This window comes from Natator depressus, chromosome 3 (assembly GCF_965152275.1).
Source record: "Natator depressus isolate rNatDep1 chromosome 3, rNatDep2.hap1, whole genome shotgun sequence".
NCBI classification, from domain to species: domain Eukaryota; kingdom Metazoa; phylum Chordata; order Testudines; family Cheloniidae; genus Natator; species Natator depressus.
The window spans coordinates 60,422,670-60,450,583 of NC_134236.1; the positions used below are offsets into that span (position 1 = coordinate 60,422,670).

The following is a 27,914-nucleotide window of genomic DNA, read 5'->3' on the forward strand; positions in this document are numbered from 1 at the left end:
CACTGAACCAGATGCTACACTGATGGGGGATATAAGTACCTAAAATATGTAGATAGAGCACAATGAGCGTGTGGCTAAGAGTGGAACAGGAGCCACCACCAGCCACTCTCTGCCTGCCACCTAGTGAGTGCTTTTGAGGCATCTGGCCTTTTTCTCACCCCCATTATTCCTCTGCTTCAATCTCCAGTGGCCTCTCTAGCTGCTCACCCATCCACTAGTCTCATGGGCACCAATGAGGTACAGGGGATGGTGCAGCAATTGGAGCTCGGAGCCTCACTTTGGTTTTTTCACCACCTGTGCTACAGGTTAAGTGATATTGACAGTTACATCAAACCTTACAGGGTGGGAGCCAACTAAATCCAGACCCCCCACCCCCAATCGACCAACATCACAGCCTCAGGGACCTGTTTTAACACTAGTAAAATTCCAAATTAATTTGTGGTCACTGTAACATCAGGAGGAGTTAATAAAGAAAATGTAAGGTCTCTGTGTGTTTGTTACATCTCATTCTTGTAACTTACAAGTCTGTATCCTCACAGCCCCATTCAAGAAATGATCATACAAAGTAAATTTTCAGTAGTTTTATTGAAAAATGCCTCCTTTGTTTCAGAAATAAATAATATAAGGCAGTGAAATTCACAATTTGCAGTTAAAATATAAAAGCAGCAATTCTATATCCATAGTCTTGCAAACAATTTCCAACTGCTTTTGATAACTAAGAAACATTATATTCTGAAAAAAAATCCATACTAAATATACAACACAAACATGCAATTCCATCTCTGCAGGATTGACTGCAATTTGGCATAAATGTTAATGTGTCTACAAGGAGATTTAAAGCAGTATAAAACTATATCCAGTTGATACAATGATTTCAGCTACATTACTTAAAGTTTGTGGTTGTTAAAGGAGATGTATAAGAGCAATATATGCCCTGCAAGGTATAACTAAGGATAGAAAAAATTGGCAATGATGTAGGAGGAGTTGGTTTGCTTTTTACTAGACAATGCAGACTTGTGATGTGACTTAGCTGCAAACAGGCATTAAAAAGGAGGAAAACTGTAGAGCTAAAGCAGACAGCCCTTCGAAAATTTGCAGCAGCTCTGGTTTTTGGTGTTTTGTGGGTTTTTTAATTATTATTTAAAGAAAATGCAGCATTGTGATAACTGAATGCACACATTAAGTTCTAAGCAGCCACTTTAAGCAAAAGTATTTTACAAGCATTTCAAGAGCAAGAATGAAATCTACAGTTACATACATTGCTATTCGCACATAAGCATGATACCCCTACAAGATATGAGTGCATTTCTGATCTGAGAAGGGAGCATTGGAGAACATAGGATACACCCACTCTGTATGTATCTGCATATGTGAGCATAGCACAAACAAAAACAAACAACCAAAAACACAAAACAAGACAGATCTTTTATGGTTTTGTTTTTGCTTTTGCTTTTCTTGGTAACGATATTTTCCAGCACATTTGTTCAGGGTAATCCTGGTGAATGCATTTCAACTTCATAGTCCTCATATTCATCCTCTCTCCTTTCTGACTCCATTGGTACTATGTAGGGCTCACTTTCAGGTTGATAGGGTCCACTTTCAGGTACGTATGACTCTGGTTGAAAATAGTTGTCTGATTGAACATTACAGTTATCGCATGTCTTCGAATCCACAAATATAATGAAAGTTAGTTTGGCTATATAATATTAGTTCGATCTTAATTTCATATAATAAATATCTAAATTAATAATTCACTGATTTTTTTCAGTTTTGTTCATGGAATTTGCGGAGGGGGGGGGGCAGGAGAGGCAGTAAAATCATAAGAAAAATGAGATTTGGTTTTGAAAGGCCTCCTAGGATCCAGCTCTTAAAAACACAAGAAACATTTGTAGAAACAGTCTTACGGTGTTATGCAAGGGCCCAATAAATTGTTAAAAAATAAAAATAGTATTTTACATCTACTTCAACAAATCTAAAAAATACTTGGATTTGATTTAAAAAATAATTAATTAATAGAGCAAATGGATTAAGTAAAAAGAAAATGTTTGACTGGCTTCTAGTAATTTTCTCTGAGGGTGGGAAATAAATGTACACATAACTATCACCAGTGGCAATATGCAGTACATGTCATTTTCTGATTCTGTTCCTCGTAACAAACTGAGTTACAGCTGGTGCTGGAGGAACACCAAAGACTACAGCAAAACAGAAGAAAAATAATTATAAAACTTTAGTATTTAGAACTGCAATTACAAAACCCAACAAGATTACATATACAAAAAGGCACATGCCCTGAATCAGACATGTTGATCACAAGCAACAGACAGGTAGATTTCATACAGAGTCAAAGATGTTATTCTGGCACATAGCAAGCAGCAGCAGGCTTTAATGCAGAAGCTTAATGTAAAGATGTTAACTGATTTTAGTGGACACGATCCCTTACAAATCATTTACAAGCCACAATTAGTTTACTATTTACATAAGTCATTTCTTGTTTATCAGGTTAAATCTGTCTCCCACAATGGTGTTACTTCTGCTGGTTAGAGTTTTATAAGCCTCTCTCAGTACTGAGACTTCTGATGATTTGGTGGTTGGGGGTGTTAAAAATAGTTGTTTTTCTACTTTATTACTGAAATGCAACAGGCTTGATAATGAATTGACATCACTGTCCTTATGTCATTCACGAATGTTGTTAGTATTATATGAGGCCAATACGGTTCGATTTTAACCACATCAGTGGTGAAATATCCATACAGACTCATTTCCTACTAAGCACGTGCGCAAACATCTCAGAAACAGATTTTTCATGTATTCAACCTGCAAGCAGCACTGGAGACTTAGAAAATGTGTTAGCCGGAACCTGAAACAGGTCAAAGATTATGTTAGTTTTTAAAGTCAGACTGCTGTGCAAAAATATATTGTCATCCAACTAAAATACACAATGGTTAAGTCATATGCATATATCTATATATGTATACAAAGCTGTTCACTAGGAAGGATTGCATGGCTGCACAATGGGTACAAGTTTAGCTCTTTTTCATTTAAATAGGAATCTTGGGTTAGATCTATGCAAGTACCTGGCTTTTTACACCCAACAGCACTGAGTCTGTATACACATATATATATATATTTTTTTTTCATGTATACATGCACAGTATGCTAGTGGCAAACCAGAATCAACATCAGTAGCACATACGCTAATTGTAAAATGCTACAGTGCACACAAATGAATTTGTTAACAATACTATGGGACTGGACTTTCTTCATGAAAATGGCCCAGCAGGACCCTAGGTATAGAATATATTAGTGTCTTCTCATTAGTCAGAAATTGTTGGCCACTGTCATCCATTATTTGACTCCCTGTGACAGCCTATTGTTTTCAACTGCTTCTCACAGCAGGAGGCTGGCATGACTCAGGGCTAACCAGAGACTTTTGGGGTTTAATTCAGTGGAATCTGTAGGATAGTGGAGTTTTTCAGTTGCTTGCACTGTAACAGAGAACAGTTTTTGTTTGTGGAAAATTTTAATTTCAGGTATTAATTTTGTATAAATAATCCTGATGTTGATCAAAAAACAGACACACAAAAATTGGCAACCAGAGCATTCTTTTTACTTCAAGAGAAACATGGAGTATTCAACCTTGTTCTGAAGAAGATTGGAGGGAAGGAGAGGAGAAGAAGAAGAAGAAAATGGTCATTTAAATCCTAACAGCAAAATAATCATCTACTATCCTTCTATGTATTAAAAACCAGTTATTTGTATAATTTAATCACCTCCTTCCTGAAGCTAAACACATTTCAAATCAATGTGAGACAAGTTTGCATAGCAATCTGAACAGCTGCTCTCAGATCTGTCTGTGTTAGAAGGACTGAACTGTTCCAAGATGTAATGTTACAACTAAGCAGTTTCAGTACCATTTGCTCCTGAAACGATTCAGTATCTCCGCACTAGTGGGCCTGTCTTGCATAAAACAGCTCTGCATCTGTGAAGGCTATTTAAAATGACTACAGTTTAAGTTGTCAATAACCTACCTGGGAATCCTTGACCATTGTAAGCGATGCTAGCACACTGGGATGAATCACAATACCCAGGTGGGCCTGGGGGACCTCGAATACCCCCATTTCCAGGACGACCTGGTGGCCCAGGTGGCCCTCGTGAACCTGTAGAACCTGGTGGGCCAGTTCGAGATTCCCCTGGTGGACCTAATTTTAGAATTAAAAGGAAGATAATTTTTTTAAGGAGTCAACCTGTCATAAACCACTGGCACTACTGGCGTCTAGACTGTGAACAAGCCTTTGGTAAGAAAACATTGACATTTGGTTTCTACATGTGGTCAATGAAACAACCAAAGAGAACCAAAATTTGACTCATCATTAGTTGCTTTCCTATGTGTGGGGAATTTAAGGTCTTTATTCACAGAAACTGATTTGGCAAGGTTGGAGCCACGCTAAAGACATCAATGAATTCTCTGGTTTATTTCCACTCTGTGTAAGATATGAGGATCTCAAGGGAAACTACTACATTAGACAAGCACATTGGATTTCAATTAAAACATAGGAGTGCATTAATTCTGCTACCCTGCAACCCTAGAGTAGATGAGGTAATGTTTTCTTTGGAAGAGGTTGTATTATGGTTAACAGAAATGTAGAGTTTCAACTGGGGCTAGAATTTGTTGCAAGCTTCTTATGGCTCTTGTAATGAAAAAATCATGTTTAAACTAGTAAATTAAAGGCAGAAACAATGAGAAAGCCTAACTATTTCTGCCAAGACATCAGTAAATGATCTGTGAATGAAATCAAATGACACAAAGAACAAAAGTAACAGAGAAAGGATCATATTCTGTACTAGTAACGCTATGCTTTGCCAGTAAAGGACATCAGGGTAACTACAAACATGATCCAACAATGGCACTAGACATTCCAAAAGTATCAGGTGATATTTTGTTTCTATCAAATAGAAAAAAGTGAGAAAATGTCCATTTCAGTAGGAATCAACCCCTGATTACTGAGTCAATAAAGGTTCAAAATCAGTATTTTCATCAAAAATATTTTCATGTGCAAAAGTGCCAGAAGAATAAATTATATGATAAAGCCAACTTTCTACTAGCCATGTCTAAAAAATATTTCTGGTTAAAGTTTTCAGCATTTTCAGAATGCTTCATTTTATTACCAATACATGTCAAAAATTGAGTAACATATGCTTATTTGCTATAAGAGCAATTAAGCAATCTGACTTTCTAGGAAGTTTTGTTCCTTTTTACTTCTACTGTTCTGTAAGCTGATGTAAATTAAAAACAGAAAATTTACCAGGTGGTCCAGGCAAACCTCGTGGTCCTTGTGATCCAATCCCTCTTTCACCTTTCTCTCCTGACAGTCCTAAAGATCCAAAAGGAAATAAAAACCACACACACAAAAAGAAACCATGTCAGAAAACTGTATTTTTTTCAAGCTCTCTCATTGATTATAACATACACTTCAAATAGTTTATTGCCTTATAGCTCTGGTCTAGGAAGTCTTAATTTGGACGAGGAAAATATTTTAAGGAAACAAACATCTCAGTTTGAAAGACAAGATTTTTAAATGTAGTGTACAGCGGTAACCTGGTCTGAAGAGACTGAACTAAAACACAGGAACATCTTTGAAGTTCCTTCCACACATCTACCAACATGAGTAAAGGCATACAAGCTTTATACATTTCTGTTACAACTACACTTTACGCATCCTTTAAAACCTAATGAAATAGTGTAAGTCAATATTATCATATAGCTGGATTCAGAAGTTCATTATTTTCTTTTAAGTGGTAAATATCCATAGTAAAATCTGTTAGAAAACATAACACTATGTCCACATTCTGAAGTGTAACAGCCAGAACAACTGAGGGCCAGATTCACTGGTTACAGCCTGGCTCCCTTACGCTATTGCAAACCAGCCATAACCCAGGCTTAACCAGCCATTTAAACTGAGTTTACACCTACTTTACATCACCAGAGCAGTTCAAAGCACCTGAAGTGCTGTGGCACATCTAGTCATATATTTCCCATATACCTACTACTCTGCTTCAGCTGCATACAACTGCAGCATCACTAAGCTACGGTTTACCCCACATTCTTGTTAACGAATCTTATTTTCCCCTCATCCAGATGCCAATTCAGAAAAGTAGCCTGTCAAGATGCAGCTAATACCAGAAACAGCTTTGAGAAGAGAATGTTCTCTGTACTAAGATATCTTGATAAAGTTGATAGATTTTCTTGAGATAGCATTTAGACTCTGCAGTGACTGGTGTTCCATAAATACCACACGGACAGAGAAGCACTGTAGATGCAAATCTCTGTAATTTTAGATCTTGTCTTCAGACACTGAATATTCCACTGTACCAGCTGTACCAATACCTTCAATTGGCTATGGAAAGCTATATGCTTCATGGCCTTTCTGGCTGGTGCAGCTGCATTGCATTCCTCTGCTGACAGCTTTTGAAATATGGTCATACATATGCTCTTTGAGCACTACTCACCTCTTTCACCAGGTGGTCCTTGGTCACCAGGTGTTCCTGGGAACCCTGGTCTTCCTCCAGGTCCAGGTTCTCCTCTTGCCCCAGCGCTTCCTGGAGGCCCTGGTGGTCCTGGAGGTCCTGGCTGATTGCGGTTTGCATAGTAATCGTTCGGGATTTGATTCAGCATTTGATTGAACCGGTTCATTTGGCCTGTAAAGAGAAAGAAAGCGTTTTTTAATCACTTTTCATTAAAATCACACATGCACACACCCGCCACCCACTGTCCAAATAGTGGAGAATTGGAACATATGCACAGATTAAGATGAATGCAAGATATGATCATGTAGAATACATGGGGAAGGAGGGCGGGGGGAGAGGAGAGATTCTGGCCGCAGATACTCTTAATAAAAATTCACAGCCACTAAAGGTGACAAGTGAAAACTGAGTTTTGGATTACAACAGCCTTGTTGGTTGAACCCTGGCAAAGAATTCTTTTCTAGTCTGCAAGGCAGCAAAGGCTAATTCCAGAAGATTATCTGAAATGCAGTTCTAGCCATCAAAAATAGATATTTCTGGGTACTCTGCATTAAAAGAACAGATATTACAATGACAGGAAACAGAAGATGAAATTCAGCCCCATGCTGAAGGCTTGCACAAGGGTGATGTATCACTTAAGACCCACTTAAGCTCTGAGGATGCATACACCTCTGCTAGCCCTGGTCAGAGGGGAAAATTTCACTCCCAGAGAATATGTGTGTTGCTCAAGAGAGACAGCTCTGTCCAAGTAAGCGGCAAGAAATTCTGAAGGGGAGATCCAGCTAGTTATTCTTGACTAGAAGTATGGTGACCATGCAATGAGCCCTCAAGAGGAAGGCTCAGTATAGGGAACCTAAAACAGAAGAAGACATCCTAGTAGTTCCATTACAAGTGCAGACTGCTTGGGAACCATTTGATATTTTTGGTTGAACAAAATCAGTATGTCACAATTCCGCATTTATCTTGGGTTACCTCAAAAACAGCAGTATCGGGGTCTAAGCAGCACATGCCCTACTGCATGAAAAACAAGGTATAGGCAAACGTTGTTCTCTCTTCCTTGGGGGCCTTCCTGACAGCAAACGCTGTGCAGTTGTGCTGTGGAAGGGGTAGAGATGATTTGAGGAAGCTGTGTAGGGGGGTACACTTCCTGTGGAGCACAGAGCTGCACTCTGGAGTTGCTCCCTGTAGGGTGGCATAGGGAGCTTAGAGGATCCTCCAGTGGTCACTCCTGCCTGGAGATAGGGGCATATTAGGGCTGCAGAGTGCTACGTCAGCTTTGGGGCTGAAGTAAAAACCAAAACCATTAAAATATTGTTTCGAGGGCCTGAATTTTGGGACTTACCCAGTGCAATTATTTCTTCCCTTGCATAACACAATTTGTCCTGTGTGCATCGCTTGCCCAGATAGCATGTGCCAATATACTTCAATCCTAATACCTGTAATGCTCCTTCCATTCCAGCCTTGTGCCTTCCATCTCTCAGAGGTGAGACCTGGTTTATGCCAAAATGTTTGGTGGCTTTATTACATGGACAGTGCTAAAACAGGAACTTGGCTGACTGCACAAAATCATTCCCTTTGTGGTGTGTGCAAGATCTGAATATGGGTCTCCGGAGGTGACCGATTAGTTCATTAACAAGTTAGCCCTTCGGATTCAGGAATCAATTTTGTGGTGCATTTTCCTTCCATCAGATCAGTGGCACAGAAGATAGCAATGGCAACACTCTGGCTCCTGTTATGCTTTGCAGCCAGGATCCTTTCATCTCAAATTTAAATCATTTTGACTTTTCACAAATGAGCTATTAAATTAGCCATATGGAAAACAGAACTAGGAAAAAGCACGACATTGTTTACCATTTATCAATTGTTCACAGACTTGTCTTGCAACAGCTCGCATCATGTTCTGAGAAGCAATATCTCCCTTAATAATTAAAACAAGTATTATATTAGTACATTGTCTGTGCTTTTAAAAAGCCAGTATTTATTACAGTAAAGCAAGTGAGAAATAAACTAATTTTAAGGTAGTACTTACTCTGTCACCTTTTTCTCCTTTCATTCCAGGTGGACCCTAAAACAAGTTAATTTCCATTATTATTTAATGCACCTACATATACTGCAGTTGATTGTATAGGAACACAGAAACGTAAAGGGATGAAAGAAACTGGAAGGATGAAGAGAGAAAAAGAAAACATACTCTGTAAGGGCAGTCTGGTGCATACATACTACACTGACAGGTGCTTTAGATGGATATGATAGAGCAACTGCTCAGTAACCCCACCCAGCTGTGTCCTTAGATGCACCTTCAGTCATGCGGTGCCTGCATTTTTTCATCAGCAAATCAGATAGGTCAGATGTTTCAATGGGAATATTTGTATCCGGTTATTAGCAGATGCAAAACTGTGCCCGAAAAAATAGAGGCCAATTTTTTCTTTTAAAAAGGCTGCCCCGTTGAAAGCTTTCTTGTACTCCAGCTAAATTATGTCCCTGTCTGTTGAAACAGTGTATTATTTCCTCACAAATGCTATCATATCTTTGACATACTGTATTTACTGTTAGGTTTCAGAGTAGCAGCCGTGTTAGTCTGTATTCTCAAAAAGAAAAGGAGTACTTGTGGCACCTTAGAGACTAACCAATTTATTTGAGCATAAGCTTTCGTGAGCTACAGCTCACTTCATCGGATGCATACTGTGGAAAATACAGAAGATGTTTTTATACACACAGACCATGAAAAAATGCGTGTTTATCACTACAAAAGGTTTTCTCTCCCCCCACCCCACTCTCCTGCTGGTAATAGCTTATCTAAAGTGATCACTCTCCTTACAATGTGTATGATAATCAAGGTGGACCATTTCCAGCACAAATCCAGGTTTAAGGCTGTGTTCCCAGCAGGGCACCTCTGAAAACAGGGCCATATGATCTGGTTCAGTATTGTTGCACGTATTACGTTACTCTTTCGTTGTAAATAGTCATTTCAGTCTGAAACAATGTCCTGCCTTGTTCATTAACAAACTAAACTGAGACCAAAGACTGCATATCCAGGGAGGGTAGCTATCTCCTCCAAACCCAGCAGTGAGAATCAGAGGCTGTAATCCTGCATTGAGCGATACAGGATTATGGGCAAGAGTTATAGAAGATTGGGAGAGATGGCTTCGAGTGCCTACTCTGTTTCCAATGACATCTCCCTTACTAGTTGCTGAATGCTTCTAATCTTACAATATACGACAAATACCTGTTGTAGTGTGAGCTTGAGCTGTCACCATAATTATTGTCATTTGTCAAGAGCTATATTTCTTTCTCTGACAGCATTTTCCCATTTGCATTTGCATTCCATGGTGGTTTGTTTTTGGTGTTGGTGTTGTTTTTACAAGAAGCCAACAAGAATGACTGATTATCCACTTGTAAAAACAAATGTTTGAATTGCCACAATTACATAAAATACACTCTGGGGCCATTTTTAAAGAACTCAATTCAAAAGATATACACACATAATTAATTCTGAAAATTAAATTTTGTGTGTGCATCTCCCATGTAATGTTTTGAGACTTTAGCCTTTTGTTTGCATTCCACTGTTAACAAATAAAAGGGCCAAGAAAGAGCATGACATAGTTTCCTGGGAAAATGTAATTATGATGCTTGGTATGTTGGATTTTGCAGATTTTCACACTAGATAACAATGACCTCACACGGATGTTTATAGCTGGTTTTGGTCCATCTGACATAATTATGGCCACAAGCTAAATGCAGATGCCCATTTCAAATAGGCCAAAAATCAGACACATGATCATTTTAACCATTAGTTTGCTCTCTGAGAAATCTAAAAATCTGTTACCTTTTAAAGCTTTTTTTTTAATTTATCCACAGAGATCAAAAAGAAAAAGCTTGCTTGACCCATATTTAGTGCAAGAGATGCTTTTGTGTCCAGCTCTAGCAATGCACTTTAATCCTAACTGTAACAACCCCCACCAAATTTTAGAGATTTTCAAGAGCACTTTGCTGCCATGGAAGTCAATGGACATTTCATTGGTGACTTCAGGGGGAACAGAATTAGGGCCAGCACTGAGTACTTTTGAAATTCTCACTCCTACTGTCTCATGAGCAGACTGCGAATTTTGCCAAAACATGCCCAAACAGCAAAGTAGTTCTGAACATAGACCTTCTGCAAATTCCCAAAGATGAAAGGCTCGTTCAATAATCTGCTGCTTCACCTAGCTACCATCATAATTAGTTACATCCCTAGCCCTGATGCCTTTGACAATTTACTATTTTTAAGCAGCCCATTTATCACTATTACAAAAGCAAACGCTGAATGTGGGCAGTAGCTGGGTTTTTTTCATAACATTCTTGTTGTACCCACAAATGACTTCAATGACACACTACAACAAATCATTCCACTGAGGTCACAATAGAGCTGGATACAATTTGAATGCAATAGCAGTGTTTCATAAACTTCCTTTGAGATCATAAGGCCTCAAATTAAGGGGCTGGAATGGCTACTCTGAAATGGCATGTGTGGACATGATTCATAGTCACTGCAGTATATCATCCCTATAATTTGCAAACTAATAATTGCTTAATAATAAGCACACAATGCATATTATCATGGGTTCAAAGATTAAAGTTTACCTAAGAAAACACTGTCACATTAATACTCAAAATTCAAAGCAAACGTTGACATAACAGCTTTGAAGCAAGAAGAGTTTGACTCCCAGTTGTGCAGACAGTGTTAAAGGCCTGCTAGATACAAAACCAACTCTCACATTTCTCTCAAGAATCACATAGGGAAATATTATGGCTTTTTCTACTCCAATACATATAATATGAATAGCTAGGTAAATAGGGTACAATCCACAAAGCAACTTAGGCTCAGTGAGGGAATGACTCTGTAGCCCAATGCCTAGGTCCTAAGGTACCCATGTGGATGTGGTCCAGTCCCCCTGCTCCAGTCACTTTTTCGTTATTTATCCATAGTGGAACAGCTTCAGTGGGAGAGACTGAGGGAGACTCACATCAGAGTGCCCTACAGTTCAGTGGTTGGAGCATTCTACTGAGAGGTGGGATATCCCTGTTCAAATCCCCTCTCCTACTCTGGAGAGAGGGGGAATTAAACCAGTGTCTCCCAGGTCAGTACACTAACCACCGGGTTAAAAGTTATAAGGTAGGCATCTCCTCCTCCTCCAGTAGCTGTTTTGTGTGGAGCAAAGCAGGGGCCTAAGTCATTCCCACAAGAAGCCGCTAAGGCACCTAAGCCACCTCATTCCAGGGTCCCATTCGTGAACTGCAAGAAGAGATAGGCACCTCCCTGCAGCCCAGACTTAGGTGCCTATCTCTGAGAGGGGCAGCGCTTAGCCCACACCCCTCTGGTTGGCATCTCCCATTGGCTAGTTTTGGAGGCTCTGCACCTAGCATGCTGGCTTTTGTGGCTCGCAGTCTAAGGAGACTGTCTCTCCCCATTCATTGTATAGGGAGCCTAGGCACCTAGCTCGGCTTCGTGGATCACAGTGTTGTCCCTGTGATTTCTTAGGCACCTAAAAGTTAGGCTCCGTGACACTCACCATTGCAACACCTAACTCCCTCTGCGGATCTCACCCAAAATTCATCACAAATTATTTTATTCAATGAATTTAGTTTCTCTTTCTGTTTGTGAATTGTCAGCATGTTGCTATTTTCTAGAAATTAATTTATTTATACCTATTTGCTAAATATATTTTTATAAATATTTCTTGGTCTGTAACATTCTTAAGCTGCTTTGATTGGAAACATAGTCATATAGTATGTCTCAGTTCTCTGACTAAATTGAAAATTCATTTTAGTCAATTATCCTAGCCACTTTCTGACCATATAATCTAATATTTGCTTAAAATTAATTGTTCCATGGAGCTCATTTGTTGACGTGTTTACAAAACATGAAAACATAAAAGTGGGCAACCAATTGAAGCAAACTTCAAATGCTCACATGCTACATGCTATTTGCAGAAATATTTTTGCAGTGCAGTGCTGACCAAACAAAAAGAAACTTCTCAAGGCTGACATCAACCAAAAGCCATGTTAGCTGGTTGAAAAGCCTTTTTAAAGGGGCATCACTGGTTTCTAAGCAACAACCTTTCCATTGTTGGAGAGAGAACAGGATAATAAATTTGTTAGTCTCTAAGGTGCCACGAGTACTCCTGTTCTTTTTGCAGTTACAGACTAACATGGCTGCTACTCTTAAACCTGTCATTGTTGGAGAGAGTTGCTCCAAAACAAAAGGCAAGATATTCCCCAAAGATATTTATTGCCAGCAAGATTTCTATAGCTGAGAAACATCAAAAGCATTAACCTCTCCAATGTAAATGGATCCTTTCTCTCCTTTTTCATTAAAGAGAAGGTGCATTAGTCAACTTTCAAAACTTCACTGAAGCTGAATGAGCCTGAGACTCACATCTGCAACCTCGCAAAGGAAATACTCTGATTTTGATTTTTAATTGATGCAAAGGGTTGTCATTAATACAGCTGAATACTAGAGACAGACCTGCCTAAACACTATGCTAATTTTCCATTGGGATGTTAGAGAATACTACCGGTTCAACAACACAATTGCCTATGCAGTTATTCAGTGAAGCATTGTCCGTTTGTGTCCTCTTCCAACTTAGCGACATTCTGTTTAGATTTCACTTTATTTTCTTTTTAACAGAGAAAAGTGTGCACTTCAGCCAACTGGTTGCCAGGATGTTGAGAGAAAGCAGCTGCTGCCACCATTCTAGTTTGTTGACATCCTGTGATGAGGATGCTTGGGGTGACAGAGAGGAAATGTTAGCTTTTTTTTTTTAATCTGGGATTTTTTTGAGCAGTGGGGTGAAGGCTGGAATCGTGGCAAGGCTCCGCAGCTGAGAAAGGATAAGTCAAGAAATATGTGCTCTCTTTACTTTAAAAGACAACAGGCCTGATTGCTCTCCCCAGAAGATCTTCCCCTACTCATGTGTTGTCTACACGGGACCATGCACAAAAGTGAATATAGTCTGAGGCTGCATTTATTCCTGAACAGAGTTCCATTACACATACTGTGCAACCCCTTTTAAAGAGGGTCCCAAGGCTAGTCACAGCATGCTAAGTCCATGGGAGGATCTCTCCATTGCAGCTGTATATAGAAAACATAAATGACTTCTTTATTCTTAACAGTTAACAGATGTCATAGTACTCTGATTCTTTTCTTCTCATTCAATCCTTTTGTCTATTACTGATCTAAAAGCTCACTTTCTTTTCTTTTGGGAGTACTTGTTAGCAAATTATCAAGGTGAAACTTAGCAAATCTATGAAAATTCAATTAATGCTGCAGAGAACAGCTTGATTTAGTACTAATGTGCATTGAGGTACAAAACATTTTACAGCCATGCTAATCTGTTAAGGAACTTCTGTGATCTACTTGAATTTGCAATGTTTGTAAGAGCTGCAAAACATTTATTGGCTAAAACTGAGGTGGCCAAATGTATAAGCCTGATGTCAACACTCACTGGCAATTTGCCAGGAGCCTGAGGGCTGTATATAATTTGCATTTAACTTTGTATACTTTTGGCATAAGATCATAATAGTTGATTGTATTTGCATCTTCTTTGGTAAGGGCCAGGTCCCGCCACTCTTACTTACATTGAGTGTTACCTTACACCACACCACACTCAACAGGAGCAAAAAGGACAAGATGTAGTCCTACGTAAACAGAGATTATTTGCTCCTTGAGTTCACCAACAGCAGCAGGTAGGAGATCAGTTCTCTCCTGGACCTGCAGTTACAAATACCAGGCAGGCCTGGACTACATTTCAGGACTTTGCAGGCTGTACTTGGCCCTTGGGCTGCACCTTTGGCACTTCTAATGCAAAACACAAACTTAAATGTCGAAATCCTGTCTACCATGAGTCTCACAAAACATCTGCACAAAGCACAAGCCAGAATTCCTGCTGGGATCTGTTCTGAAAACATTTGAAACACTAGATGCAATGTCGTGCAGTGTCACTTCACAAGAAAGTGGGAAATTTGAAGCAAATTATACTTTTAAATGGCATGAACTCTGGGATTAGCATTTAGAAGTACTTAAACCGTACTTGTACTTTCTGAATATACTGATTTGGCTAGATTAAGGTTATTGCATGGGTCAGGGCATAGATAGCCTCTCTCTTCTTTTGAGTGCATGTACAAGGTCAGACACAATGTTGGCTTTTGTGCTCCTGGCCTGTAAGGAGGAGGGGTGGCTAGCACCAATGGCAGAACTAAAACTAACAATAGCACTTTATTTGTTCAAATCATTGGACAGACAAACTAATGAATCCTCACAGCCCCCCAACAAGCTGGTAGGTAAGGTAGCATTAACTGCATTTTACAGAGGAAGAAAGCTGAAGTGACTTCCCAACACCTCACAGTGACTAAGCCAGGATTAGAATACATGAACACCTAACCTTTCGTGCCTGTGCACATTCGTCAGACCACACTGCTTAAGAACTATACACTCCGTGAGGATGGAGAACTCTGCCCCTTTCCAAACTGGCTGACACAAGGGAATGAATCGTGCACCCTTTCAGAGACATCACAGCTCCTGTTCTGTTCTGATTCAGCTCGAATGTTTCCTGGGACCTTGCAACTTCTGCTCCCTCCCTTCCAATGTGGGGCCGTGGCTGTAAAAGCCTCAATAGAGCCCACAGTACTTAAATAATGTTTAAATCACGTTGTTAAATCACAAACATTTGCGAACCACCAGTGATCATATAACATTACCAAAGATTTTCCACCTTCAGCAGCATACCACTCTTTACTATAAAAAAAAACAACAATTTCCAGTAATTCTGCTGACCTAGCTCTTGATGTTTTCACAGTGTAGAAATATATGTCTTGGCACGTACAGACTGTGCTTTTTTTAGTAGAAACCAGTGACCACAATTTCCAGCCCCAACTATTAAAATGAAAAGAAAGATGTACTATAAAATAATTTTTTAAAAAAATTAGGTTTGTGGCCTTAGCTCAGCTTCAATGTATTTACCACTTTCATGAACATACGTGAGACAAATATTTTAAAGCCAGAGTAAGTTGCATATTTATCTGCAGCCAGAGTATGTTACAACTGATACTGTAAATGTAAATCATTCTCTCACTTGTGGCCCACGATCTCCTGGTTTCCCTGGTTTTCCACTTGGACCTGCTACTCCTGGAACTCCCGGAGCGCCCTAAAACAGAAAGACATACAAAGGAATGCTAAGGAACAACGTTAGCGCCTGAGTGTAACTGGTTCTGAAATCTGCCACAATGGGTACAGCTACACTGTACAAAACAAACAAACAAAAAACTATGGCAGCGAGTCTCTGAGCTTAGGTCAACTGACTCGGGCTCATGGGGTGCGTTTCTGAGCCCAGGCTCCAGCCCAAGCAAGAATATCTACCCTGCTATTTTTAACGCGAGGCCTGAGAGCACAGGTCAGTTGACCCAGGCTCTGAGACGCATTGCCTTGGGTTTCTGTTTGCAGTGTAGATGCACTCAATATACATAAGTGAATAGCATGTTTAAGAGAAAATTATTCTTATCCCTAATGTCGAGCCAGAATTGCAAAGGCATTTCGGTGCTTAAAGTTGCAGATAGGCACCTCGTGGGATTTTCAAAAGCACCCAGGTGCCTTAGGTTTTGTTTTTATTCAGGGTTTCCTGAATAAAGATCACATAATTTGGCCCTATTGTAGTTCTGTGATTTGTGCAGAAGTCATGACCATGAGTCCACAACATTCACTTCAGTGATTTTTAGATAAATTTGAACAAATGAAAGACCAGCACATTGGCCAATATGTGCAATAAAGTTCAACATTTTTAATTAGTCATGACTACTCAAATATTCTTCTACTTGGCCTGACGTGATAATTTTTCACAATTATTGGGTCTATAATTACCTGATCCAGTTTCTCTATATTGTTTTCTAATCCAACAGTAATTAAGGAATAAGTAAAGTTCATGAAAGTCAATTGAGTAACACCATTATGAAAACAGAATCAAGCCCTAGTAGTTCTGTGTATCATTTTTTAAATTAAGAGTTTGCAAGTTTTAAATAACTTCTCCCCCTCTTCCCTTTCCAAGAGTTTTCAACATCATAATTTTCATTTTATATGTTTTCTAAAATATGATAAAGGATTCATTTGATGGAGTTCAAAACCAGCATAGTGGAATTCTCTCCTTTTTGGGTTATAACTCTTGGGTCATTCTATGCTAAGGTATTATATTTACCACTGATCCAGGTGGGCCTCTGGGTCCTGTGGCACCATCTTTTCCTGTGAAACCCTATTCCAAAAATGAAAATATTTACAGATTATTAAGGACAGGCCTAAGGCTGCAGCAATCTTCATTTAAAACTAGTGGCCCTTAAAGCTATGCATAATGGCGCTATTCATAATTAATGCTAATATGTATGTCAAAGCCAAAAATTTAATGTGTCAGTTATTTAAATATGCACCATTGCTATTGCCAGTTAAATATCTCATTGGCACAGCTTTACCAAATTAAGAGAGCCTCAGGCTGCTGACTCACTGAGGGTGGAGTGTCTGTCTCTCAAACACAGCCATATAATGATTAGAAATCTGCTGCCTCCTTCCCAGGGTGGAATTAGAGGCACAGCCCAAAGTGATTGATGAGCTCAGTCATAAAGAAGAAAGGGGCCCATTCGGTCAAAGATTCTTCCTTATTGCTGCACTTTGACAAAGCAAAGCCCTGCTCATGGAGAGGATTGAGCAATGCAGAGAATAAGCTTCTAAACTGATAAAGGGAGCAACTTCTGAATGGTCTTGAGAAGTCCCATCTAAACAGCCTAACACAGCTGTTCTCTAACTGGTGTTAATGAAATACTAATGGTCCAAGCAAGCTCTTGCTGTGGTCCTTGAAGACCTGGCTGGTCGCTACCAAACCCCATTAAGAAACCAAATACCAAACACTTTATGAATAACTGCTTTTCTATGTAAGTAGTTGCTCTAATTGCCACAGGGGCTTATGCCATTGTGAATGGGAGGGGAGTTAGTCTGTATGACTGTAAATGGGAAGGGAGGGATTGCGACAAGTCCATAAGACAATCTCTACCTCAGTGGAGTCTTCACTAGGAAGAAATCTGAGAATCCCTGATCTAAAGCAAAGCTGTTAACTCCCCGTGATCAGAGGTCAAGCATAAAGTACAAATCCTGCCTTAACAGTAGATTCTGTACATGCACATCCCCCGTATTGTGGACATGCCATTCCATGAGGCTCCCTAACAACAGCAGACAGAATGTGGGAGGGGACCAGGATATTAGCAGGGTCAGAGGAGCCCTGCTCAGTGGATCTCCCATTCTCTCTGCATAGGAGTCATAGAGCCCAATCCAGTCAGTGAATCTGAGTAGCCTCTGCAAAAGTTCTGTGGCTCCTTTATGGCCCACGGGGGAAGATTTCCTCCCCACAATCTTCCCAGTCCCCACCAAGCATCTTTCCTGAGTCTAGCTGGACTCTGGGCAGAGGACTTGTTTCTAAAAAAAAGGAAGAAGCTGAAAAACAGAAAGCAGTGCTGGAGTTTCATATGCTATAGAATGGAGCATAGCTTGTGCCATAACACTGTAGACTGAAGAGACCTTACCCTATCACCTGGTGGTCCTACTGGGCCAGGTGGGCCAGACAAACCTGGGGTTCCCTATGGAAAAAAAATGAGACATTCACACAAGACAGAACAAGTACTTGTGCTGTACTAAACACTTCTCTCTATATATTTATACACACGTTTTAACTTCCAGATTATTCTGACATGGCTTTTTGGCAACGTATAAAAAAAGTAAAATGAACCCCTTGGCCGAGACCAGCTGTATTTTAACAATGCAATGCACCTTATTATTTACCACATTTTTTCTTACTTCCCTTAAAAATTGTTCTTTACATTTTCAATCCTATTACCAGAATATAGATCTTTTGTTAAAGTCTCTTCAACCATGGCTTATTGATGTTGACTAGTTATTAAACACTTGGTACTAAACTCTGGTTATAAGACAATCTTCTATCAATTCAGTGGTTGCGAAGAGCATGAGTTGCAGCCTCCCTTACCCCCTTACCCATTCTCACTAGTCTTCGCCTGTCCTATTTTATAATGAGCTGCTGCCACACCCTGCACATTTTATATTCTTTCTTTCTTAGTACTGTAGCTTCTGTGTCAAGAACAAACACTGAAGGCAGTTACAGAGGGCTTAATGGGAACGGAGGACCTCCCAGGGCCTCAGCACCTTGCAGGATCAGGCTCAGAATTATGCATCTGATGAAGTGGGCTATAGCCCACGAAAGCTTATGCTCTAATAAATTTGTTAGTCTCTAAGGTGCCACAAGTACTCCTTTTCTTTTTGAGGAATTAAGAGATGTCTTCTGGTCCATTCTTGGCATTTTCTACTGCCTGAGTGAGTGTTTCAGATAATACAAATAGTATAGAAAATAAGGTCTCTAGGCTGTATACTATCCTCAATTTACACAAAGGGTTCCTATTTATGTAAACGCATGGGTAGATTGAGGATCATATATCAACAGTATACATATGGTCCACAGCTGTCAAAACAAATCATAGTCCCGAAATTTCCCCTGAAAACAAATCCCTGAAAAAGACAATAGAAGTGTTCTTGATGTTTGATTATCCTATACATTCTTAGTTGTTCTCCTCTTCTAAACTTAATCCCATATTCAGCATGGACCCATTACCCTTACATATATGTTCAACTGCAAACAAGCTGAATTTACCATTGATTTTTCTATTTATTTATTTTGCCTTATTCACATTTTAAATGGTTTCATATTTCCTATATTTCAGATTGCTAATGTTACCCAGCACATAGCCTATGCAATATACAGGGAGCAAAAAAGCAACATTGAGAGTTGTACAAAAACTGTCCATGCATCTCTGTAGAGGCAAATGACATAAAAAATTAACTTACTGATCGGCCTGGTAACCCTGGTTCTCCAGCATCACCTTTCATTCCTTGGCGACCCTATAATCATCACAAAATGGTATTAGGAATACAATTACATGACTCAGGGCTGGTCTTCACTTCAGGGAGATTGATGCTGCTGCAATCAATACAGCAGGGGTTGATTTAGCAGGTCTAGTGAAGAACTGCTAAATCAACAGCAGAGCGTTCTCCGGTCAACTCCGGTACTCCACCTCTCTGAGAAGAGTAAGGGATGTCAGCTGGAGAGCATCTCCCATTGACGCAGCACAGTGAAGACACAGGGGTAAGTCGACCTATGCTACGTGGACTCCAGCTACGTTATTCACGTAGCTGGAGTAGCGTAGCTTAGGTCAGCTTACTCCAGTAGTAAAGACAAGCCCTCAGAGTGACATTACAATGTTTTGTTACTGAAAACAATTTAATAAATGACAAGTTCCAAGCAATATGTTTCTTTGGTGTTTTCATACTTCAAAGTCTTTCAAATTGCCTGGGACAAAACAAAAATATTTATCACATTCCACAAACACAAGGAATGCATTTAGCCTTCCATGCTGTTTGGCATCCATTGGCCATCCTGATGAAATTTTTCCTTCAAGCATACACGAAAAGCCTATATTGACCTTCCATTTGGTCCTTTCCCAAAGGGAATGTGGATCTAATTTCTACCATCATGTGTTTTTGGTTTTCTGTTTTGAATTAGGCCACTTATAAATCTATCAGACAGAGAAGATGAATTGCCTATTGAATGTAAAGTGTGTTTTCCAATTAGAAGCCAACTTTACTAATTATTCCTAATCAGCTGTAACACTTAGCCATATAGATTGTTACAACAAACCAGATATCCCTAATATATTCTCATAGGAAACAGCAAGTTAAGACAAAGTAAGCTCTTCTCCGGCAGACTACATGCTGAAGTGACCAAGAGTTGGCAGCAGTAGTGTCAGGATGCTGTGTGGTCACTTAGGGCTATATTCTGCTCTCTGACCAGTGTGAATCTAGGGAAAGTCCACTGATGTTAATGGAGTTACTTTAGATGTTCATTAATGTAAATTAAATCAGAAGTTGGCCCTTACCAATTTATATAGTGGTGTCAGCATGCATAGCTGTATACAAGAAAGGAACAGTGCCAACAAAGCACCAAAAGAACATAAGGCCAAGCTTTAAAACTTGGGTGCCTAAATTTAGGCACCCATTACCTGCTTTACACTTCTAACTGCTGGTTTAGTTACCTAAAAAAAGAAGCTAGGTATCTAAATCACTGCAGAAGTGTATAAATCTGTGGAAAAGCTTAGCTGTGACTTCAGGTGCTTAACTTCTCAACATCCAACTTTGAAAATTTGAGTCTTAGAGTCTGAAGGTCTGGAGAGTGTATAGAAAAGCAATAAATCAAACCAGTGTAATACGACACACACCACTTCATATATAATCCCCAAGACTGTAGTACATGTAACACTCGGGATAAAACAATGTGACATTTTAAAGGCAACCAACTTCTGAGCTGCAGGGCAAGAAGAAATGACAAAACATGATGGTCAGAGACTTTTGGAGACCACTCCCATGATGTATCAGTTCTCTGTCTCCACACAGTTTCATTCACAGATACAGAATGGTTACTCACTGGTTCTCCTGGAATTGAAAGTCCATTGATCCCTTGTGGACCTGGTGGACCCTGAGGACCCGGTGGACCTGCCTCACCAGGAAGACCAGGTGGCCCCTTAAAACACAAAATTAAAAAGATATTAGACCATGGTTTCTTCCTAGTGTTCCATGTAGAGGATTTGTATGGACGTGCACATGGGACAGGCCAGCAGGATGGGGTTAGTTGATACTTCAACAACATTTGAACTTGCAAGTCCTTATTCAAGCCGTGCTTCCGCCATTATCATGGGAGGGTTCATGCTGCTACCCTAGTAAGGACCGCAGGATCAAGCCAAGAAACTATACGGATTTGGCAGCATTAATAGAGATACAGATATCCACTACTTCTGGAGGGGAGAGTGCCCCAGAGAGCAACTCCCTGCCTCCCCTGACTCCTAGTGCCTCCCCAGAGAAGGGGAACCATGAGGCAGAGTTGGCATTCCCAACCTTCCATGCCTCCTACCACTGATACACATGATCTGGCTCCCCTATGCAAAAAGCAGAGGACAACAGGATCCTAGGAAACACAGATCAGATACACATCCCGCTTCCCAACATTCTTCTATATAAAGAACATGCAGACTTATCCCTACTCAGAAAACACTTAAACTTGGATACTTGGAGATATTAGCTTACTGTAGACTTTAACTTCCAAAATTTCATGTGGTGTGCATATAAACTTATAAATGCATTCCAAAGAGATACTTACGGCAGGTCCAGTCAAACCCCTTTCACCTCTAGGCCCTTTAGTGCCTGGACCACCCTAAAACAGACATTTGAAAATAAAATAAATGTACACAGTGTGGGAAGGAGAAGATAACTTGTACAGGTGCAAATTATCCATCCCCATGATAAAACTAACCAGTTAAGTCAAGGTTTCAAGCAAGAACAAAGTTCTGATATGAACAGATCTTGACATCCTTGGTGTTCCAAGGAGCACTAATGCAGGAGTAAGAGCTGCATCAGGCCCCAAGTAAACCAAATCAGCAACAGCCTCACTAATCTAGAGGACCCATGTTGATGCTCAGGAAACCGGGATTATGAGCCCCATCTGTCTCCATGCGGGGATCATAGAAATACTACAGATCAGGAATTGCAATAACCCCTGAGGACCAGCTTCTGAAGGAGTGAGGAGAACTAACATGAGTCAAAGAAGGTTGGGAGTAGGAGAGGATCTCTGTATTGCCCTTCCTCATTGCCCTCAAAGAGGTGGAATGGCCCATTCTCCTGTCCCAACTGACAGCTCGGTTTGAAGCTGTTTGTTACCTGGGATTACTGTTTTGACCGTACAGCCCCTTCAAGGTTCTCTGCAACTCAATGTACAGAGATGGGAATGTTCTGAGCATGCACAGGGATTCTCTGGCATCATCCCCAAAGACTCAGTGGGCAATCATGGACTCAGGAGAAGCAATCACTCTATGGCAGCCATGAAGTTTGGATCCCACTCAGGGTACCAGGCTGCACTCTGTGACTATGGAATCTGCTCCAGCCAGCTCTGCTCAGTGGAGCACAAAGCATCTTAAAATAAGTTTATTTCAACCCTTGGTCCTTTTGAAAGACTACGGTTTATTTTCAAAACTAATCTCAAAGATCACTGAAAGACTGTTTGAAAGGGCCAAAATTTTTCTAGGGCCAGAGAGACAGGATTCAAAAAAGAACTAGGTAAGTTCATGGAGGATAGGTCCATCAATGGCTCTTAGCCAGAATGGGCAGAGATGGTGTCCCTAGCCTCTGTTTGCCAGATGCTGGGATAGGGCAACAGAGAATGGATCACTTGATGATTACCTGCTCTGTTCATTCCCTCTGGGGCACCTGGCATTGGCCACTGTCGGAAGACAGGATACTGGGCTAGATGGAACTTTGGTCTGATCCAATATGGCCGTTCTTATGACAGGTATCTATGTCAGTCTTAATGAAATTCAAATAACACCACCACCATAGTTATTTGGAGAAAATGCAAATAAAAAAATAAAGAAGGGAGCTCCTATCTCAGTCTCTGACTCACAAAGCAGGTGCAATTCCAACAATCGAATTTAGAGCTCAATAAAGACAGAATGTGAATTTACCACAGTCCTGGATCAAATCCCACATTGACTTGTAAATGTAATAATCCAACTTCATGCTTTTACTAGTTAAGAAATCATAGTGGACCTTAGAGTGATTTCAGACATAGCAGAACTCCATTTTATAGGGAAGGGGAAACTGTATTGTTTAATGCAGTGCACAGTGCAAACTGTATTTCTAGTTATAGTGAACCTTTGCTTATATTCCTCTCTGAGAGTAATGACATAACTGACTGGAGCTGTACTGCCCATCCCGGCTCTGCAGAAACAGAGGCTACAAGTCCCCATCTTAAATGCAGCCATGTAATGCTTATAATAGGCCACCCACCTCCATCCCTCCTGAGCCCTGGGATGGAGTCTGGGAGCACTGAACTCCTTGAAGTCAATTGGATGGGTTCTCTCTAGCCGACTGATGAGCAGCTGGGAGGATCTTAGAGGGGCTGCAAATTCCTAATACAGCATTCTAGGCTGATAACTTCAAAATGAGAGAAAAAGGGCCATGGGGCTGAAGATAAGCCTTCACACACAGCCCTATCATTGATCTCCCCATCCACAAAGAGGTAACCAACTTCTTTCTGCAACAAAGTAAAGAATCCCTCTCTTTGGATAAAATCCTGGCTCCATTTAAATCTGTGGCAAAACTCCTATTGATTTTAATGGGGGCAGCATTTCACCCTCTTCCTTCAGAAGTTCTGAGGGACTAAGTGTGGCCACAGGGTTGCAGTAACCTCTGCAGGCCCACTGCAGAGAGAATGACTCAGGGATTTGCAGAAAGCTGTTTGGGAAAGAAGTATGGTGAATAACTTGCATTAGCTGCTCATTTGCATTGGCCCATCCCAAAGAGAGGCTCCAAGGATCCTGACCGCAGAGCAGGTTCAAAGCCCCTCTACATCACTCCCTGTGAGGAAAAGGCCAATGCAGAGTAAAATTAAATGGCACTAATGCCCAGATTTTTAAAGGTTTTTACGTGTTGCTGTGCTCAGCATTGCAGTGAATTAGGAGCCTAAGCCTCATTTTCAAAAGGGCTTCAGGCACTTAAGAGCCAAAATGCCATTGACTGTCAATATGATTTTGGCTCTTAAATACCTGAATCCCTTTTGAAAATGAGACTCAGGCTTCTAAATCTGTTAGGCACTGCAACACTGAACATAGCCAAGCCTAAATACCTTTAAAAATCTGGGTCTAAGAATCTACTTCACCTCCTATTGCGCATAATACATGGCTAAGAGATGACCTAATAAGTGAGCGCACAGTCCTTGAAGGCAACCTGTTATGACATTCCCCTCCGACTCACAAAGGTAAATTCTCTCTATCTAACTGAGCCACCATATATTCTCTATAGATACTTGTAAGTGCAAAGTGGAGGAAGATTTGCCTTTTGTTGGACCAGGTTCTGTCTCCCTTACTGCTCCTCAGTGAGTAGTGTCTTACTCCACAGGTAATCACATCGACTTCAGTGGGACTACTTGAGAAAGTAGCAAACTACTCAGGACAGGTAAGAACTGTAGAATCTGACTCGTGTTTTAAACTCAGAAAAAAGGAGAAGGGTTGATTTAAATGGCAACATGGATCTGGTGATCCCGACTTTCTTCCTTTTTGATGTTTGTACATTTGACAAAACCCACCATATAGTATGGCACTCATGAGCACAGCTGACATTTCCATGTAGTAAAGAAACACCAGAAGATCAAATGCAAGGGTTCTGTGAGGTCCAGATTGAGGTGCATTAACAGAGCACTATGGAAATGCTTGTTTGATTTCTGCCATTACTGTCTTTCCTTATTTTGAGAAACACCCTCCATAAGTTTAAAAAAACAGACAATTGCTCTGTACTAATAGCTCCTTACAGCAGGTCCAGGAGGTCCCGGGGGTCCCACGCTGTCTTGTGTACACGTACAAGCATTTGGAAGAGCTGGGCATTTTGCTTCATCCCTCTGAAAATTCAAGCACAATCATCACACACTCTCTTTAGAAGGAAGGTATTAGCTGGTGGTGATTTTTCCCCCCACAGCAATAAGAAAAACAATTTCCATTACCTAAGAAGAAGAAACTCTATTTTAAAGTATAACAGACTTCAACAGAACAAGAGTAATTTCCAAGATTTCCTGCTGTGTTTTTCAGATTTGTTATTAGTTTATTTCCTCTAGGATCTTCTTAAGGCAATGGAATATTTACAGCAGCAGAGGGAGAGGAACAAACATTGGTGCACAATCTTTATTGTGTTCCATATGCTCTAATTCAAAATTCTCTTCTATTCGCTCACCAAGACAGAAAGTATTGCATTGGACAATCAGCTAACACAGACAAAAATAAATGAGATGTTTTTTCAAGTTCAATCATATAACTAATGTAACAAAAATGAAAGTGGACATGACATACATAATAGCAAGGAAGTTAAATATTATTGCAATATAGAATATATTTCTGACTCTGTCTGATACTTGTCCCATCATTCTTGAGCTGAATCATTTCAGCACATTCTGAACTTATTCTTTCCTACAGAAGACTTTGAAATACAGAGTTGTGCATTGCAGGCTTTGACAATTGTGATTCACATAGGCTGTTGTATGAGGCATAATAGTTGGTTAAAATTAAAGTTGCCAAGTCTTTTATGAATACTATTTCCTGAACAGGATCTGGTTCACTTACACTTACCATTGAAGGAAGATCACAGCATCTATCACGGCTAGTCCAAACTGCATTACATACTATGTCAAAACTCTGGATTTCAAACTGTAAAACAAAGGAAATTTCTTTTACTCCTTGATGCATTAATTATAAATGTTTCAAGAGAGAAGCAGAGCCTAATATGAATACATTTAAGAATGAAACATCTACAGGATGCTCCATTTTGTACGTAGTTAATATACTTCAACTTTACACTGCTATTTTTGATAAGAATAAAAGAAAAAATGCTGAAAACAACGGCACATTTCATTAATACCAGGAACTACCCCAAGGACTGATGCTTCTGTTGACCTCCTGCTCCTGTTCTGGCGCAAAAGGTAACTGAATATACAAATATTACACAACACTTAATGAATAATGCAATTTCTACATCTGCTAAATGCCTGTACATGTCAACATGGCATCTGGCCTGAGAACATCTGGACTAACTTTACAGACTGCAGTCACTGGGTTGTACATTAACCCAGATCCATGGTTGAAACTGACATCACTGGGGAATAGTCTGGAAGGAAGACTAAAGGCAGAAGATGGCCATTTAGATAGAGCTGCAGGATGACAGCAGTTTCTTCTCTTTCACCCTGATCCTGTAATCTAATCCCCACAAGCAAACCCAAGTGTTCACCAGAAACCCATTAGGGTCTGCAGATGAAGATTAGACTGATGAATTAAGGCCCTTATGAAGCCCAAATACTAGGGGCATCCACTAAAAATATAGTGAGCCCGTTGTACTAGGACAATTGACATAGCTTTCACAGCAGCAGCAGTTGTTCACCATAGATTATAAAGCCAGAAGGGACTACTGTGATTATCTAGTTTGACCTCCTGTATAACAGCAGCCATAGGATTTCCCAGAATTAATTCCTCTTTGAACTAGAGCATATATTTTAGCGAAAAAAACAACCAATCTTGATTTTAAAAGTGCCAGTGATGAGTTGTTCCAATGGTTATTACCCTCATTGTTAAAAATTTGCATTTTATTTCTAGTCGGAATGTATCTAGTTTCAACTTCCACCCACTGGATCTTGTCAGACCTTTGTCTGCTATAACAGAGTCCTCAATTATCAAATTTCTGAATCATGTAGCTTAGTTTTTGCAGTACAAAAAATTTACAAGATTTGTACAAGATTTGGTGCTACGACTGGTCTATTTCTGGTCCATTCAAGTCCTTTTATTCAGAAAATCAAAATTTATCCAGAAATTGTGAAGATGTTTTGACTTAAGAAATAAATAGAAGTTTATTCCTTACTGTTGCTGATTTCCGATCACCTTTCAATAGTTTTCCAAGTATTTCAAAGCCATCAGTTGTGATGTTTCCAGCCTCCTTAATTGGTTTCTCCATTACTTCACTGCAATCAATGTAAATCTTAACACTTGTTGAGGTTACAACAATATGAACCTAACAAAAAAAGGGTTTAAAATATAGCAATGTAACTAAAAACATGTGCATGTACTTGACCTTTAATAGTGTTTACCTTTTTATGTATTTTTATATTATTTTTGTTCCCTTTCCAGGAACCTAGTTTCTAAAGGGGGAAAGTACTAATTTCAGAAAAGTATAGCACCTAATGGTTGCTTCAAAACAAGTTGCAAATTTGGCAAAATACACAGGTAAAATCAAGAAGTAAAAGAATAGTATAATTTAAACCATAGAACTACCATAAGCAATGTACATGAGTTTTAAAAGCTTGAATAAAAAATGCTGAAAGAAAGAAAGACAGACAGACAGACAGACAGACAGACAGAAAGAAAGAAAGGACAGAAGTGAATGTAACTTCTCTTGCTGTAAGAGCTGGGAACACACAAAAGGTTTATGAGTCTGCTACTGATGTGTAACTAATAGACCTGATCTGATAGTTGAGACAGTAGATTGTTTTAGATCCAGAGATCCGGGGTTCAAGTCCCACGGATGAGTCAGCCAGGAGTGTCGTTACACAACAAACTAGAAAGGAAAAGAAATGACTGGCAGAGGGGGCAACAAAAAACAAAGCAAACATACCAAATCCACAGAGAATAGAAAACTGGAAAGAAGAGAAAAGGATAAATGAAAAGTAGTGGAAAGAAAACTG

At 39.9% G+C, this 27,914-nt stretch overlaps 1 protein-coding gene across 1 annotated transcript in view; it reads right to left on the reverse strand.

Annotated features, from left to right (window-relative positions):
- Positions 1 to 600: 600 nt before the first annotated feature.
- The window catches only part of COL12A1 (collagen type XII alpha 1 chain), a 116,071-nt gene continuing 88,757 nt past the window's right edge, over positions 601 to 27,914 (reverse strand). Inside the window, 16 exon segments of the mRNA XM_074947992.1 lie at positions 601 to 1,495; positions 1,497 to 1,615; positions 4,029 to 4,199; positions 5,304 to 5,372; positions 6,508 to 6,696; positions 8,374 to 8,440; positions 8,552 to 8,587; positions 15,633 to 15,704; positions 16,746 to 16,799; positions 18,115 to 18,168; positions 19,445 to 19,498; positions 21,078 to 21,173; positions 21,807 to 21,860; positions 25,008 to 25,094; positions 25,816 to 25,893; positions 27,095 to 27,244. Of these exon segments, the coding sequence (XP_074804093.1) occupies positions 1,427 to 1,495; positions 1,497 to 1,615; positions 4,029 to 4,199; positions 5,304 to 5,372; positions 6,508 to 6,696; positions 8,374 to 8,440; positions 8,552 to 8,587; positions 15,633 to 15,704; positions 16,746 to 16,799; positions 18,115 to 18,168; positions 19,445 to 19,498; positions 21,078 to 21,173; positions 21,807 to 21,860; positions 25,008 to 25,094; positions 25,816 to 25,893; positions 27,095 to 27,244 (1,419 nt within the window). The 3' untranslated portion in view covers positions 601 to 1,426.